The following is a 17,500-nucleotide window of genomic DNA, read 5'->3' on the forward strand; positions in this document are numbered from 1 at the left end:
AGCCAATAGAACTAGAGGGAGGGAACATGTGTCCATCTCTCAATAAAAAAAGAAAAAAGGCTAGAATCTCACTGTGAGCGTAAAAGATGAAAATCTTACAGCTGACACCATCCAGTCTCAAGTTAGAAAAACTTGAAACAATGCAACAGGAGACAGCCAGTTTCCCAATGAACTCTTGCTATTCTCCAGGGGAAGTTTTGTTCCTGAGGGTTTTTTTTTTTTTTTTTTTTTTTTTTGATTTTTCGAGACAGGGTTTCTCTGTAGCTTTGGAGCCTGTCCTGGCACTAGCTCTTCTAGACCAGGCTGGCCTCGAACTCACAGAGATCCACCTGCCTCTGCCTCCCAAGTGTTGGGATTAAAGGCATGCGCCACCACTGCCCGGCTCTGAGGGTTTTTGGAACAACTAAAATCCCTCTTATCTTTTTGTTTTGTTTTGTTTTCCATGCCCCCTCAGAGGACACCTGGATGTTTTTTAAGGATTTGGTTTTATTTTATTTAAGTATTTTGTTCCTCAGACATAACTCTGAAAACACTAATACGTAATAGCCAGTTTCTATTCAGTTCAGTTCAGATTTTTACCAAAACCTCCTGTCTGGCATGTCTCTGTCTTTGTTGAGTTCCTGTACTTACAGAAGCCAAGAGATAGCTGGCAGCCATCCATAGAAAATGCCCTCTCCCTTTGAACACGGCCCTCCTTTGGTCTGAGTTTCTCACACAGCTCTGATGATGCAGGAGGATGCCAAGGGCCCAGTTGGTGCCTCAGCCCGATGCCTGCATCTGTGCCTTGGCAGCAGCTATTCATGTCTTGCCACTCAGAGTCAAATTCCCTTAAGTTTAGCCTTCCCTAAGTGCTTGTTCACTTCAGAGGACTCAACCCTCATCTTCCGTGTCCTCCTGGCCTAATTTCTCATATTACTGATTTACTGAGTATGAATCAGTAATATGAGATGTTCCGGAGAGGGAGGAAGGGACATTCATGAAAAAAGTGAGTGTTCAACTAACTAACTCCCCATGGGTGAAGGAAGTAGTGAAAAGATTTTAATGAAGCAGAGAGAAATTTCTGGTTTTGGAAGGAGGAAATCCTGAATGGCTCCCTCTGTGTCGCAGGAGAGACTCCTGGAAAGGAAACCTCAGGTTCCGGTCAGTCGGTCGGTTGGTCAGTTCGGGGAGAAATATTAGCAAGGAGGTAAAGGCCGTGCCTCACGACATCAGCAGTCCCTTCTCTGGAAATTCTACGGTATCCCGGAGAGCTCTCGGAATTTTGTGATGTCACTCGTGTCCTAGAAATGCCAAGTGCCCTCAAGATACACTCTCTCGGTGCCTATAAGACTCAGTTCTAGACATGTTGTCTAGAGAATGGAGATCATGGAGAGGCCAGAGGGAGCAAGAAGAAAGCTGACCTCAGATCTCAGAGGAAAACACGGAGAAATAATTATTGGTCCTGGGGAAGACGAAGTGAGTTCACCACTAGCAGGGACTAGAGAGATTTCTGGATGTGATGGCTTTGAGACTTCCAGGGCTAGGGCTCAGGAACTGGGAGGTTTCTGGAATGAAATAGGTCTGTCTTGTTTCTCTGAGTTCCTAAAGGGCCAACCCACATCAAAGATTCACGATAGTTGATTTGACAAAGTCGGGAATTGACAAGGAGTGCGGAAGGAGTCAGGGAGATTTCAATACCAGCACTGCACATCACCCCCCCTCCCCCCCCCCCCCCCCCCCCCCCCCCCGGTCCTTTTCGTTGTGTAGCAATAATAATAGAGAAAGGGGAGTAGCGCTCTGCCAAAGCCCGTATTTTTTTTTTAATATTTATTTATTTATTTATTAAGTATACAATATTCTGTCTGTGTGTATGTCTGCAGTCCAGAAGAGGGCACCAGACCTCTTTACAGATGGTTGTGAGCCACCATGTGGTTGCCGGGAATTGAACTCAGGACCTTTGGAAGAGCAGGCAATGCTCTTAACCACTGAGCCATCTCTCCAGCCCCCCGTATTTTTTTTTAATAGTCCAGGTGTGTTATTTCTTTTTGTACATCAGGCCATGAATTCGTAGGGAATGGGCTCCAGCAGCTCAGGCTCCTTCCTGTTAGTCCTCGCGAAGTGTGCTTCTCTGGGTTCGCTTGAGCTGAACCCAGGTGCCCTTCTCTTTGTCTTCCTTTTCCTTCTGGTCGTTCTCCTTCACCCGCTTCAGAAAGCTGTCTCTGCTCTTCGAGTGCTTGATGTGTTCAATCCGCACATTAATTCTCTTGGCAAGAATCTTGCCCTTAACTGGCTTGTTTACAATGATGCCCACAGCATGCTGGGTGACATTGTAGACTCTTCCGGTTTTGCCGTGGTAACATTTATGGGGCATTCCTTTTTGAACAGTGCCCATTCCCTTGATGTCTATAATATCGCCCTTCTTGTAGATTCGTGGCCAAAGGAACAACTCCATGTTTCCTAAAGGGCCTAGAGAACATATAGCGAGTGCCCCTCCTCTTTCCCTTTGTGTTTGTCATTTTGGCGAGTTACTGAAAGATGGCTACCGCGGCCGAAAGGCCCAAAGCCCATATTTTACCATGCCTTATATCACAGCCATTAGCAGGGTTGAGGCATCAAGTGCTGCAGTCAGTCTGACTCCTGTGGTCCCCTAAGGTTTCTAGCTTCCCAGTTATGAATGACACCCTGGTCTCCAGTTCAGCTTGAGAGCTCTTTAAGAGCCAATGGATGAGAGAGTGGGAAGAGACTGCCTTTTTTTTTTCTTTTTCCATTTCTTTCTTTCTTTCTTTTGCTGTTTTGTTTTGTTTTTCAAGAAAGGGTTTCTTTGTGTATCTTGGGCTGTCCTAAAACTCACTCTGTAAATCAGGCCATCTTTGAATTCACAGAGATCTGTGTGTGTGCTGTGATTAAAGGCATGCACACACCACAGCCCGGCTGAGACTGCAATTTCTTGTTAGCTCTGGGTAAGTGACAATGGCTCTGTGTTGTGAATCTCTGTGAATCCAGACTATGTTATGTCCTTCAATGACATGAGTCTGAAGCATCAAGCACCCATCCCTATACTCCCTGAGGTCTCTGAAGTCACGGTGCATCCTTAAAGGCTTAGAAAGCTTTTCCTGGTTCACCTTTGTGTGTGTGTGTGTGTGTGTGTGTGTGTGTGTGTGTGTGTGTTTTGTTCTATCTAGGAGAAGCACCATAGCAGTTGCATAGTGACTGAGAAATTTGATTTTTAGGAAATGACTTTTCATATCTGTGAGTGGTCTCTCCATAGCCACTCATCTTTTCTTAAACTTGAGTATAGGAATGAATGAATGAATGATCCCTCCCTCCCTCCCTCCCTCCCTCTCTCTTCATGGGAACGAGTATCTGGTCTTGCATTGAGGCTCCCCAGTTCTCAGCATCTCCAGCCCAACCTGTCACAAGCTGATCACACATTTGCAAACTTGGGATATATTCTGCTGAATTTTTGGGATAATGAATTTCATCAACTATGGGACTAACTTTGTTCTGACAGGACACTCACAATCTCTCCTCATCACACCCACATAGTGTAACAACTTTGTGGGTTCCTCCATAATGTGCTTATTTCTGTCAGGGAACTGAAAGCCAGCCAGCCAGCCAGCCAGCCAGCCAGCCAGCCAGCCAACACTATCTACAAAGCTACAGAGAAACCCTGTCGTGAAAAACCAAAAAAAAATAAATAAATAGGCATGGATTTTTTTTTAAAAAATCAAATGCAAACTAAGTAGAAATAACTACTTTCAGTATGCCATTCAAGAATTAGGGAACCCTTTATCCAATATGTGTTTGTCACAAAGATTTGTTATTTAAAGTCTGTAACAAAATATCCATGTGTCCACCCTCAGCAGCTCCCTTAGACTAGCCCCACCTATTGTGCCATGTCAGCACCTGCTGAACCACCAATTATCGAGCAAACCACTCCAATATGGGGACTGTTAGATGCTGTACTTCTACACTCCCACACAAACACCCCCCCACCCACACACACCAGGTGCACTGTTCTCCTGTAAAGCTGGCTTAGCACCTGGGTTTCAAACATCAATCACCTTCTTATTACAAAGATAAGGTAAAAGTACTCTAAATCATAACCCCCATTTTCTTATTAGGTCATTTTTAGTTATCCATCTTTAGTAATATAATTCAAATGTGTTTTTGGTAAAAGATTCCTTAACTGTTAGTGATGGGTTAACTTTTTATTTCCAAAGTGGTTAGAAAAGTGTGATTCTGAAAGGCTTTTATTTGGAAAGGGAAAGAAGTTCTCTATTGAGGTGATAGCCAGAAAGCACGAAAGTTGGAAACAGAAAGCATTTGGAGAGGTCAAAAAGCTCGAGAAAAGGTTTTTTCCAGGAGAAAGATCTATATGTAACTTGTGGCCACTCAAATAAGATTATGGGAGGCCCTGACTGCCTGGCTCCACTGTGAGCCAGGATACACTCTTGTGACCTTCTGTCTGTTTTCCTCTGTGCACAGCTCTGAAGGAACAGCACTTGTCTAGAGTCAACAAAGCAATTTCAGGTGTGGCTGTTGTAATCTTAAGCATTAATCTTGCACACTCTGCTCTGAGGGCTTCTGTGTCAACACAAGGCAAGGAGGAGACAAAACCTGGTAACCAAGTGATGACTGCCACTTTCTCCCCTGAAAAGCCAATGAGATTCCAGAGATTCCCACCTAAAATGCAGGAAGGCTGTCATCCAGAGAATCCCAGGCTTTGGGGGGCACTACAGTAATCTTTTCAGTGTTTATTGACTAGAGGTAATGATGTTGCGGTAGTCACAGTGGAAGAAAGTGCAGTGGGTCTGTGCTGGCAAAGGAGTGAGACTGTGGCACAGGCCAAATGAAGAGTTTCCTTGGCCATGGCTTCCATAGGTGTTCTCCAGTGAGTGAATGAGTGAGTGTGTGAATGAATGAGTGATTCTCTCAGACTCTCTTTCTTCTTCCCCTCTGTGTGTGTTTGTATGTGTGAACACAGTATCTTTGAGTCTGCCCACAGTGTCTATCTCTGTGTATATGTGTGTGTGTGTGTGTGTGTGTGTTTGCATATGTGTGTTTGATGTCTTTGTGTCATATAGCATTACAAGTTGTTCACAGTGAAATCATACCTGTCCAGTGGGCACTGGATGCCTCTACTGACATAAAGAATCAAGACTTTAGGTATTGATGTCATGTTGGTGTAGGGATGGAGGTTCCTGCCTTAAGTGTGTGCTCACACACTTAGGTGCACACGTCTCATCTCCCATAATCCTTCACCATCATATACACCATAGTAGTCAGGGTCCTTAGTTTAATCACACCATAGTCTTTTCTTCTCTGTGAGTTGTGTTCAGTACCCACACTGAATTGGTGAGGTATTTGGAATTGAAATTGGTATCATTCCTAAGAGACTCCTGCCTTTGAAAGGAACATACCATTCCTTAATGGCATAGAGAGGAAATACTCCCCTAAATTGCCTCTAAACCTGAGAAGGGTGACCTAATTCTGTAGCTCTATGTTTGATTTCAAACGGATACATGAATTACTCTTCTAATATTGCTTGCAGCAACACACCTCTCCTTCCTCAGTTGCCTTGACCCTATCACATCAATCATCAATCCAAAAGATGTTCTGGAACTTAACTTCAAGTAATCTGTAAGAGGCATTATTTTTCAATTGAGTTTCCCTTTTTCCAGATGATGCTAGCCTGTGTCAAGTTAACAAAAACTAACCAACTTCTACAACTACTGCAAAAACAGTCACCACTGCCATACCAGCAATTCCTCCCAGTAAAAACGGAGTAAAAGCATTTAGACAAAGAAATTTCCAAGACAGAGGTACTATAAATGAAAAGTTAATAAATAATTAATTTAAAAAATAGGGCAGCTCTGGTGCACTTCGGAGGCAGAGGCAGATGGATCTATGAGTTCAAGACCAGTCTGGTCTACAGAGGGAGTTCCAGGACTGCCAGGGCTATTATACAGAGAAGCCCTGTCTTGAAAAGCAAAACAAACAAACAAAAAAAAAACAAAAAAACAAAAAAAGGAAGAAGCAGAGCTGCTCTCAGTGACTGCTGCCAGAAACACCATATTTATGTACCAACTAGAAAAGGCAAAGTTGAATGACCTAAACACCAAACCTAAACAAAATTTTTTTTTGTTTTTTAAAATTTTTATTTAAATGCGAAGTTTCATACAATAGTACTTCTAGAATATTATGTATTGTTGTGTCATGCAATAGCTTGGGTAGGCACAGACAACTGCTTTGTGAAATAATTTCCCTTAAGAAAATTGCCACATCAAAGCCTGTGTGCTTTAGAAGGAGGAGTAACTACATTGATCGGTTAATTTTATTTAGTGGAGAATTTTAGTGTTTATACAAATTTTGACACTGTACTAGGCCAGTGGGAAATCAGCAGTGGAATCAGCTGGGTGGAAGCCACTGCTGGGCGGAATTCAACTAAGCTATCCATGGCTCATAGAACAGAATCAAGAAAAAGCCATACACTAAAGTTGGGAGCTAACAACAACAAAAAAGGGTCATTTAAAAGTAATTCAGAACACAGATCTGACTAGATGCAAGGAACCAAAGCAACAGATCAGACTACAAGAAATCAACAATTAGGTTAGTAATCTCATTTTCTTCTTCTTCTTCTTCTTCTTCTTCTTCTTCTTCTTCTTCTTCTTCTTCTTCTTCTTCTCCTCCTCCATCTCCTCCTCCTAATCCTCCTCCTCCTTCTCCTCCTTCTCCTTCTCCTCCTCCTCCTTCTCCTTCTCCTTCTCCTTCTCCTTCTCCTCCTCCTTCTCCTCCTTCTCCTCCTTCTCCTCCTCTTCTTCTCCTCCTTCTCCTTCTCCTCCTCCTTCTCCTTCTCCTGCTCCTTCTCCTCCTTCTCCTTCTCCTCCTCTTCTTCTTCTCCTCCTTGTCCTTCTCCTCCTCCTCTTCTTCTTCTCCTCCTTCTCCTTGTCCTTCTCCTCCTCCTCCACCTCGTCCTTCTTCTTCTTCTTCTTCTTCTTCTTCTTCTTCTTCTTCTTCTTCTTTTGCGGGGGGTGTGTTTATCAAGACTGGACTTATCTGTAGCTTTGGAGCTTGTCCTGGAACTCACTCTAGACCAGGTTTGCCCAAACTCACAGAGATTCACCTTCCTCTGCCTTCTTAGTGCTGGGATTAAAGGCTGTGCCACCACTGTCTGGCTTAATCTCATTTTCTTACATTTCCTGTTGGATATTCTTTCTTCTTTCCCATTCAGTTACTCCCTTTCTGTTATGGTTGACTATTTGTTTATTTGTTTTTTTTTTCCCAATATGGTCTCACCAAGAAGCCTAGGTAACTTGAAACTCCCTGTATCAACCATAGTAGCCCTGAATTTATGTAGATTCAGTCTCCAAATCCTAATTCTGGCTTTTAAAGTTTGTGAAACAATGCCCAGAATTGTAGCTATTTATTTGCCAGAACGTCCCTTATTTTATATCTTCACCCAGTACTCCCTGTTGATACAATAGTCATTTCTTACCTATATAGTACAAGATTGTATTCCATCCCCTATTCCAATTATATATGGTTTTACTGTTTTTCCTGCTTATACTCTCTTTTCTTCCTTTACTTTTCCATTGGTTTCTTTTTCCAACTTCTGTTTTCTTTCTTTACACCCATTCTTCATACTGTTACATACCCCAAAGTTTCAAGGTAGTCCTAGTTTATGATACTTGGCCATATATTTTTCCTGTTGTTTTAAGTCTACTGTAAATATGAACTCAAAAAAAATCAATCCCTTTTTTTGACTTTGTCTTACATATTTGTGCGGTTATGAGCGTGACTCTTTACAACTTCCCAAGTAACAACTTGATACCACCAGTCTCACTGTAATACTTATTTAAGTTATTTTCCTTTCCAATCAAACTAATGTCTATTATATATAGTGTCATTAAAACTTTTATTCACTAATAGTATTATTACTTAACAAGTATCTTATTCATAGTAATCTTCTAATTTATTATTTGAGTTATTGATAGTGATATTTGCTACAGACAGCATTCAACCCACAGAAGTAGATTAGTTATAGAACCTGTTATCTGGAACATCAATTAACTGAAGAAGATGCCACAACAACTGAATCATAACAGCAATAGAAACTACAAAAAAATTATGGAGCTTCAGGCAAAACAATCCTGCACAATAAAAGAACTTCTGGAGGCATCACAATCCCTGACTTCAAACTCTACTACAGAGCTAAAGTACTAAAAACAGCCTGGTAATGGCATAAAAATAGACAGGAGGACCAATGGAAGGGAATCAAAGACCCAGATATTAATCCATACACCTTCAACACCTGATTTTAGACCAAGAAGCAAAATATATCAGATGGAAAAAAGAAAGCATATTTAACAAATGGTGCTGGCATAACTGGATGTAAACACATAGAAGAATGAAAATAGACCCATATCTATCACCATGCACAAAACTCAAGTCCAAATGGATCAAAGACTTTGACATAAATCCAGCCACACTGAACCTCTTAGAAAAGAAAGTGAACGCACAGGATACCACTCCTTAAATATAACTCCAGTAGCACAGACGCTGAGAGAAACAATAAATGGGACCTCCTGAAACTACAAAGCTTCAGTAAAGCACAGGACATGATGACAGCCTACAGAATTGGGAAAAAAAAATCTTCACTAACCCCACATCAGACAGAGGTCTGATCTCCAAAATATACAAAGAACTCAAGAAATTGGTTATCAAAGGAACAAATAATCCAATAAGAAATGGAGTACAGACCTAAACATAGAACTGTCAACAGAGGAATCTTTACAGTTTTAAATCTTTTTAATAGCCATTTAGTGTTTCTGGTACTCACCCAGACTGGGTTGCATACAAAGAGCATTCTCCCCATGAAAGGCACAGATACCTTCCTTTTTGGTAGTTATTAAGTCCAGTCCTCTGTGACTGGCAGAACACTGCAGCCAGGGAATCTACTGAGTGACTATGCTTTGCTGTACCAAGACCAGGTCTCCCTTAACCTGATTGGTACGTTTTACGCGTGAGGTTCCTATTGTTGTTGCACAGGTGGCTGTTGTGGGATGAGAGGCACTGGGAGAACTTACATGGAATCTCTGTATGGGTACAAGGGGAAATTCAGTAATTAAAAGGCAGGGTTAAAATGTGAGTTTGTGGATAATAAGGAGGAAAGGAGTGACCAGCAGAGGATCTCCAGTGGGACGAAACTAAAATCCCGAACTGGAAGGAGGATTAGATTTTTGCTGGTCCCTGTGTCTTTGGGACTCATCTCAAACCAGTTAGGACTTGTTGGTGCAAAAGAAGCATCTTTGGAAGAGGAGGACACAGATCCTCTCTTTAGCAGCAATCAGGTCTAGCCTTGGGGTAGGTGTTGCCGCAGCCAAAGAAACAAGTTGGTTCTGAAGGATGGTAAGCTGATCTGAAATTTCTCTAGGGTTTTTGAGAGCTGATGAAGCAGAGAAGTGAACAGATTTTTTTTTTGAGGCTACTGGCCAGCTGCTTTGGTTCTGCTTTGGTCCCAAAAGCAATGTGCAGCATGGCGACAAGTGGGATAAGTTGGATACCTCCCCTCAGAGATCACCTGAAATGTTCTTAGAAGTTTAGAATGCAGAATTCTTTCTGAGCTGACAAAAGGGACAATGTAGAAAGGACAGCAGTGAGAGTGCCTCAGAGGATGGTTTATCCAAGGGCCACAATAAAACTCAACAGATGGTAAAGAACACAAGCCGGGTGGCAGTAACTGTACAACCTTGTGGGATATCATTAAGAGTAAAGGCAACATAGGTTTTGTTTAGTAAGGTAAAGTACAACTGGTTAGACAACGTAGCAGAGTCCTATAGCAGGATAAAATAACTGTAGTCAGCTGTTTGTTGCATCAGACCCACAGATAAGGAACAAACACCTGGAGGCCTTTTTAAAAACAAGTCCATTAAATTCAGTACCTAATTGGCAATTTAAAAGAGAAGTAGAATCCTACTGAGTCATTTTTCATTGGATTTCCAAGGAGATCACTTGGATAGTCTGAATCATTACCCCCTAATCACGGAACATGGGTGGTAAGGGAGTCGACCCTGGAATTAGTTTTTGTTAACAGGAAGAACTGAAACCTAGAGTAGAGGGCACGCAGGTCTCGCACCTGTCAGGTGGTGGGCTAGGTACCAGGTTCTTCTGTTCGCAGCATCCTGGCATTTCAGTATGGGAGACAGTAAGATCAGAGTAGTTGGTATTTGTCTCTGTTGTTTGAGGCATTTAGGATATGGGTGTAGACTTGTAGACTCTGTGGGGGCAAGATCCTCCACAGGGCAAGAGCTGGCCAAGCCTACACAGACAGAACTGGTCATGTTTATATAGACAGAGACAGCAGCAACAGGCTTCTGGTAGATCTTATTTTTCCAGTGCCCCCGTATCCTATGATGAGGCTTACATGCAATTGACTCTGGTGGGATCGTGCTCCATCCAGTGGAAGTACTTGGATCTTAGGGACATCCTGTCATGCAAGTATCTTATAAAGGTAGTCTATTTTACTCAAACATTCATTATTTTTTCAATAGCTAGGTTTGGCTTTGCTTTTAGTATACGTGATTTTGAGTATTATTTTACATGAAAGAAAGTTTAAGTTACTTTAATCTTGTCTTGAGATACTTGTTTCAGGATATTTACTTTGACAACCTACACAGAAGTCTACATAATGGGAGACAGAAATGGTCCCTCCTTTCAAGCTTGTCTCTGTCAACGAATCACATTTCCATTAGCTTGACAACAAACCTAGTTCTGCATACGTTAGAGAATTTGATAATTTTTAAGGACACTGGCCATTAACACATATGGCTTAATAATCTTCAAGAGCTTACAGCAAGTAACCATCATAAATTAGAATTTTATAACTTTGTGCTCTTTGAGTCTTAAAAATTTTTAACCTTGTATTGAAGCTCTTTTAGTATCAAGATAAACTTTAAGTCATAGATACAGGCCATCCAGAGACTGGGAATCTCATTTTAAGAACCCTTTTATAAAAGTATGCTTTTATAAACTATCACAGTTTCGTAATTTTTATGTGACTCGGAGTCACAGAGTAGTTAAATTTGACAAAGTTAACAAAGACATAAGTGAATAGACATATATCATTACGTCATATTTTGTTAACATGAAGATACACCGTTATATCTTTCAGAATCTATATATGGCTGGTGGTAGCAAATAAGATTACCTGGATTTGACATTTAAGTATTTACTATTTTGTTGTAGCTGTCTGGTTAATGAGAACCAAAACACAGGTATGGTATTCAGAGAACCAACACCTATAGCCACATTTTCTCTTTTCTTTCTTTCTTTCTCTTTCTTTCTTTCTTTCTTTCTTTTCTTTCTTCCTTTCCTGGAACTAGCTCTTTTAGACCACGCTGGCCTTGAACTCACTGAGATCCGCCTGCCTCTGCTTCTCCAGTGCTGGGATTAAAGGCGTGAGTCACCAAGGCCTGGCCAATATTTAGCCATTTCAGTGTGTGTGTGTGTGTGTGTGTGTGTGTGTGTGTGTGTATGAGATTGACCTGATTATAGTGTGTGTATATATATGTGTGTGTGTGTGTGTGTGTGTCTGTATTGTTCCTTTTCATTTAAAAATGCCACGAGACATAAAAGTAATAAGTAAAGCATACTTTGTTTTTAGGAGAGGAGAGATGTTTGGCAATATCTGGGCCTTGGCCGTTTTATAATACCTTTTAAATAATGGCTTCACAAAGCTGTGTAGGTGGACCTCCTCCTCATTTTTAGTATTTAGTCTCTATTACACTCAGAAGACCTTGCGATCTCATAGAATTAGGGCCTAATCACCTACAACCAGCTGGGAGGAGTGAAGGGATGCATAGGTGAAGGTCCAATGCTCTTGTCTGTCTCCTCCTTATTTGAAGAAATATTAATATTTAACAAGTCCAGCTGTAATTGCTTTAAGCAGGCAACACTGGAGCTCTGAAGACAGACATTGCTGAGCTTTGAAGGTGCTGTGTTACATTACATTATTAAGAGAAGGATGAAACTCTTACTCATGAACGGTGATCAAAGAAACTAATATTACCTGTGTCCACACTGCAAAGCCAAAAGGCCTTACAAGTTCCCAGGTAAACCTTAGAGAAAACATAACACAGCTTTTCCTGGCTTCAAAATTCAGCACATGTTCTGCTACTGGGTTTTGCCCCTAGCATAGCACCCATATTTATATTGGACTATGGAACCAGGTTATATTTATGTTTTCAGTGTTAAACTTTCTTATAGGACCAAAATACAAATGATTGATTTGTGCTTATCCTTTCCACTGTCCCCAGTGGTTTTCTTTAATTTTTTAGTTTCTCATGTTAGTCCATCATGAAAATCAAATGCATTGCAGGACAAAAACGTTCACTAATATGCCCCTTGTTGTCCCCTCAGTCTGGATGGGGAAAAAATGAGTGAGAAAAGATGCATTGTTAGGGAGTGTAGAAGTACAGCATCTAACAGTCCCCGTATTGGAGTGGTTTGCTCGATAATGGGTGGTTCTACAGGTGCTGACATGGCACAATAGGTGGGGCTAGTCTAAGGGAGCTGCTGAGGGTGGAGACATGGATATTTTGTTACAGACTTTAAATAACAAAATCTTTGTGACAAACACATATTGGATAGTAACTTTCAGCTCTTACACTTTAATTTTGGCTTTTTTCTCCCCACCCCTACTGCTCCTACACCTAGTGTTCTCTCTCTCTCTCTCTCTCTCTCTCTCTCTCTCTCTCTCTCTCTTTGGTTACAATATAACTCATCCACAATGTTCAGCATATTGAATCATGATTACTGCAGTCCTCGCTTACAGCCTCAGGATATCATCGGCTCTGGAGAAAAGATATCCTTTGGCACGGATGGCAGTCATAAAGAGGGCATAGAAGGCCATGTCAAGCGCCCCATGAATGCATTTATGCTGTGGTCTCGTGGTCAGAGGCGCAAGTTGGCCCTGGAGAACCCCAGCATGCAAAACACAGAGATCAGCAAGCAACTGGGATACCAGTGGAAACGCCTTACAGAAGCCGAAAAAATGCCATTTTTCCAAAAGGCACAGAGACTGCAGACCCTACACAGAAAGAAATACCCGAACTATAAGTATCGGCCTCACCGGAGAGCTAAAGAGCCTCAGAGATTGGGCACTTTGTTGCCTGCAGATGCCTCTTCAAGAAAACTATACAACTTGATGCCAGGGAACAAGTACCAGTGCACATCCGTATACAGAGAGGACTGGACTAGGGCTGCACAGCTGTCCTCCAAGAGCCAGCTAAGCTATTTACAGCCTGGGGACATCCCCTTTCAGCACTGCACCTGTGCAGCAGCAGCAGGAGGAAGTGCAGCTGTAGCAGCAGCAGCAGCAGCAACAGCAGCAGCAACAGTAGCCACAGCTACTTACTACCAACTGGCATCACCAGTGAACAAAACAGCATAGCTACAGCATCTCGGTAAGACCCTGTGGCAATCTCATGACACTGGCTTCTGCTGGGATGCATGTCAATACTCCCTCTTGCTATAATTTACAGCCTGAGATAAGGATTTCCCTCCTCTCATAATAAAGGCCCTGCTCCTTTCTATTTGGGTCCACAAACGAGGTGTGTAAAGATGTGTCGTGTGTAATGAAGGAGAATGCTTAGAACAGCTTGCGCCTATCTTTAAGACTGTTAAACAGACAAGAGTTTCATCACTGCGGAAACTATGTTTTACCTATCGCTCTTCCATGGGTACATCTATGAGAAACACATACAACTTACACCTGTGGTAAAATGAAACGAAAGAAAGAAAGAAAGAAACAAACAAACAAACAAACAAACAAAAACCCAGCTTGTGCCTCTTTGAGCATGCTAAGCACTCCTTTGTAGACCAAATGCATCTAACTGTTTTGCAGGGTCCCTGTATATCATACATAAGTAAAGTGTGATAATGTAAAGCTGTCTTTCGAGTCTCTTTTTCAGTTCTCCTCCCCACTGTGGAAAGCTGAGACTTCCTTCTTTTCATCATCTTACTCCACGCCTACGAACTACGCCGTGAGAGCTTTATAACACCTTTTGACAAAATAAAGCTTTTACGTCTGTTCATTCATGTGAAGTCACATTCTGCTTCTCTTTTGAATATTGTCTGTCTTTAAACATCAAATTGTTTTATAAAATGAAAGGTTTTGTACAAAAGCATTACAGACCAAAGCTGTATTTTCAGGGTCCGGTTAAGCATCAGAAATGGAATGGGCACGGGAACAAGCTATACAGGCCAAGTAGTTGAATGTACTAACACTTCAAGACTCCATGCATATAAAGTGACTGGACTGATACAAAAGGTGTAACGAGGGGACCGGGATGTGCTGAGGGGAGTGAGTGGTGCATGACATTTGCCCATTCACTCAACTGGCAGATTTTAAGCTAAGGAGGTTTGAAGTACCCCTGTCTGGTTATAATAAACAAGCTTAAAACAAAAATGAAGACTCTGTGCACAGGATCCCCTGCAAATGTTTCCTCTGGGAACCTCCAGGAACCATAGGTTGTGGTTAACTCCAGGCTTCTAAAGGTTTATACCCAGAACTTAAATTAGCTCTTCCATTTTCATCAGCGTAATCCCGCAGAATGCTTTCCTCATTATAATTTATGTTGCACAATACAGTCTTGCCCAATCACATTTGAATGACTGACTGTAAGTCAGACATACCTCTAAAGCATTGGTTGGAAGAAAACAACAGACACTGAGCCTATGCGGTGACCTGCTGTAACACTAGCTATAATACAACATGGAATATTATCCAGAGAACCTTGGGATATTTTGAGCACTTTGAATCGAAAAGAGTGTTTGAAATGGTCTTAAAACCTGTGAGCTTTACTCCACTTTCAAAGCATCTAGTGTAAACACTAAATTATTGGCACTGATTGTGTACATAAATTATTAGATTGCTCTCTAGAATTCAATGAAACAGTCAGTGGCACTACTATGCTTCTAACTCATGGGGTTCTGTTCGTTTGGTTTGGTCTTGTGAGACAGGTTTCTCTGTGTAGCCTTTACTGTCCTGGAATGTCTTTTGTAGGGCAGGCTGGCCTGGAACTCAGAGATCCACATGCCTCTGCCACCACCACCTGGTAATTGGGTTTGATGGGTGTGTTCCAGCACTGTTTCAATGTCTATGAACTCAAATAAGGTTCCATAAGTCTTTGAATAGATTTTTAACTCAAATGAGTGAAAATATATCTCTCCTAGGGGATACCTGTGTATCTTTCTCTGGAAAGTTTCTGCATGAATTCTCCATTACTTTTTGTGACTTCTCTCCTTTGTGTGAATTATATATGCTAAGTGTTAGCTAACTAGAGAACTGTCCACATTCCAGAATCAGGTGTTACCCACCCCGTTACCCTGCCTTCAATGACTCAGCAACAATGCCTTCCCATCACTGAGGGCCAATGTGACATATTTCCACTGTCCCCGCCTTACCTGAATTTTCCCTAGGTGCATGCTCCATATCCCAACACCCCCATAAGGCTTGCTCTCTGGTCTTCCACTGTCTCTACCCCAACTCAGGGGCAGCAGCTCATAAGTGATTGTAAATCCAGTTTCACACGACTGCACATAAAATAAAGTTAAATAAATCATAAAAAATTTTTTAAAAATTTGAAATTAAAATAAGTTCTACACAACCAGAAAGACTGTCTCAAATAAAAGTAAAATAAAATGTTCTAAAATAGGACAACTTCCCTGCCCCCCACCCCCACAGGGACACACTTGGTGCAGACCAAGAGATACAAACAAAATTTGAAATTAAACTAAATCTACAAGAAACTGACCCTGGTTATTGTAGTGCACATCTTTTATTCTATCATCAAAGAGACAGAGGCAGGTGGACCTCTGTGAATTTCCAGGCTTTATAGAGAGGCCCCCAACCCTAGAAACTGGACCATGGGAGTTTAGGACCTATAAGACAGTGCACGAGTCTTGTGATCTCACTTGGTAGATGAGTCTGGATTTTAACTCACAGATGTCCCTCTGCCTGTGTCTCCCACGTGCTGGGATAAAGGGTTCCCTAATTCTTGAATGGCATACTGAAAGTAGTTATTTCTACTTAGTTTGCGTTTGATTTTTTTAAAAAAATCCATGCCTATTTATTTATTTATTTTTGGTTTTTCACGACAGGGTTTCTCTGTAGCTTTGTAGATAGTGTTGGCTGGCTGGCTGGCTGGCTGGCTGGCTTTCAGTTCCCTGACAGAAATAAGCACATTATGGAGGAACCACAAAGTTGTTACACTATGTGGGTGTGATGAGGAGAGATTGTGAGTGTCCTGTCAGAACAAAGTTAGTCCCATAGTTGATGAAATTCATTATCCCAAAAATTCAGCAGAATATATCCCAAGTTTGCAAATGTGTGATCAGCTTGTGACAGGTTGGGCTGGAGATGCTGAGAACTGGGGAGCCCTCAATGCAAGACCAGATACTCGTTCCCATGAAGAGAGAGGGAGGGAGGGAGGGAGGGAGGGATCATTCATTCATTCATTCCTATACTCAAGTTTAAGAAAAGATGAGTGGCTATGGAGAGACCACTCACAGATATGAAAAGTCATTTCCTAAAAATCAAATTTCTCAGTCACTATGCAACTGCTATGGTGCTTCTCCTAGATAGAACAAAACACACACACACACACACACACACACACACACAAAGGTGAACCAGGGAAAAGCTTTCTAAGCCTTTAAGGATGCACCGTGACTTCAGAGACCTCAGGGAGTATAGGGATGGGTGCTTGATGCTTCAGACTCATGTCATTGAAGGACATAACATAGTCTGGATTCACAGAGATTCACAACACAGAGCCATTGTCACTTACCCAGAGCGAACAAGAAATTGCAGTCTCAGCCGGGCTGTGGTGTGTGCATGCCTTTAATCACAGCACACACACAGATCTCTGTGAATTCAAAGATGGCCTGATTTACAGAGTGAGTTTTAGGACAGCCCAAGATACACAAAGAAACCCTTTCTTGAAAAACAAAACAAAACAGCAAAAGAAAGAAAGAAAGAAATGGAAAAAGAAAAAAAAAAAGGCAGTCTCTTCCCACTCTCTCATCCATTGGCTCTTAAAGTGCTCTCAAGCTGAACTGGAGACCAGGGTGTCATTCATAACTGGGAAGCTAGAAACCTTAGGGGACCACAGGAGTCAGACTGACTGCAGCACTTGATGCCTCAACCCTGCTAATGGCTGTGATATAAGGCATGGTAAAATATGGGCTTTGGGCCTTTCGGCCGCGGTAGCTATCTTTCAGTAACTCGCCAAAATGACAAACACAAAGGGAAAGAGGAGGGGCACTCGCTATATGTTCTCTAGGCCCTTTAGGAAACATGGAGTTGTTCCTTTGGCCACGAATCTACAAGAAGGGCGATATTATAGACATCAAGGGAATGGGCACTGTTCAAAAAGGAATGCCCCATAAATGTTACCACGGCAAAACCGGAAGAGTCTACAATGTCACCCAGCATGCTGTGGGCATCATTGTAAAC

General features: G+C 41.9%; 1 protein-coding gene across 1 annotated transcript; it reads left to right on the plus strand.

The window, feature by feature from the left end:
• Positions 1–12,769: 12,769 nt before the first annotated feature.
• Positions 12,770–13,432, plus strand: LOC121439112 (sex-determining region Y protein-like). Its single transcript, XM_041639612.1, has one exon. It carries the CDS (start codon positions 12,770–12,772, stop codon positions 13,430–13,432), a length of 663 nt encoding a protein of 220 aa, XP_041495546.1.
• The last annotated feature ends 4,068 nt before the right edge of the window (positions 13,433–17,500 follow it).

The sequence above is a fragment of the Microtus oregoni genome, unplaced genomic scaffold (assembly GCF_018167655.1).
Source record: "Microtus oregoni isolate MIOR12 unplaced genomic scaffold, Mior012 000060F_003, whole genome shotgun sequence".
Taxonomy (NCBI): Eukaryota; Metazoa; Chordata; class Mammalia; order Rodentia; family Cricetidae; genus Microtus; species Microtus oregoni.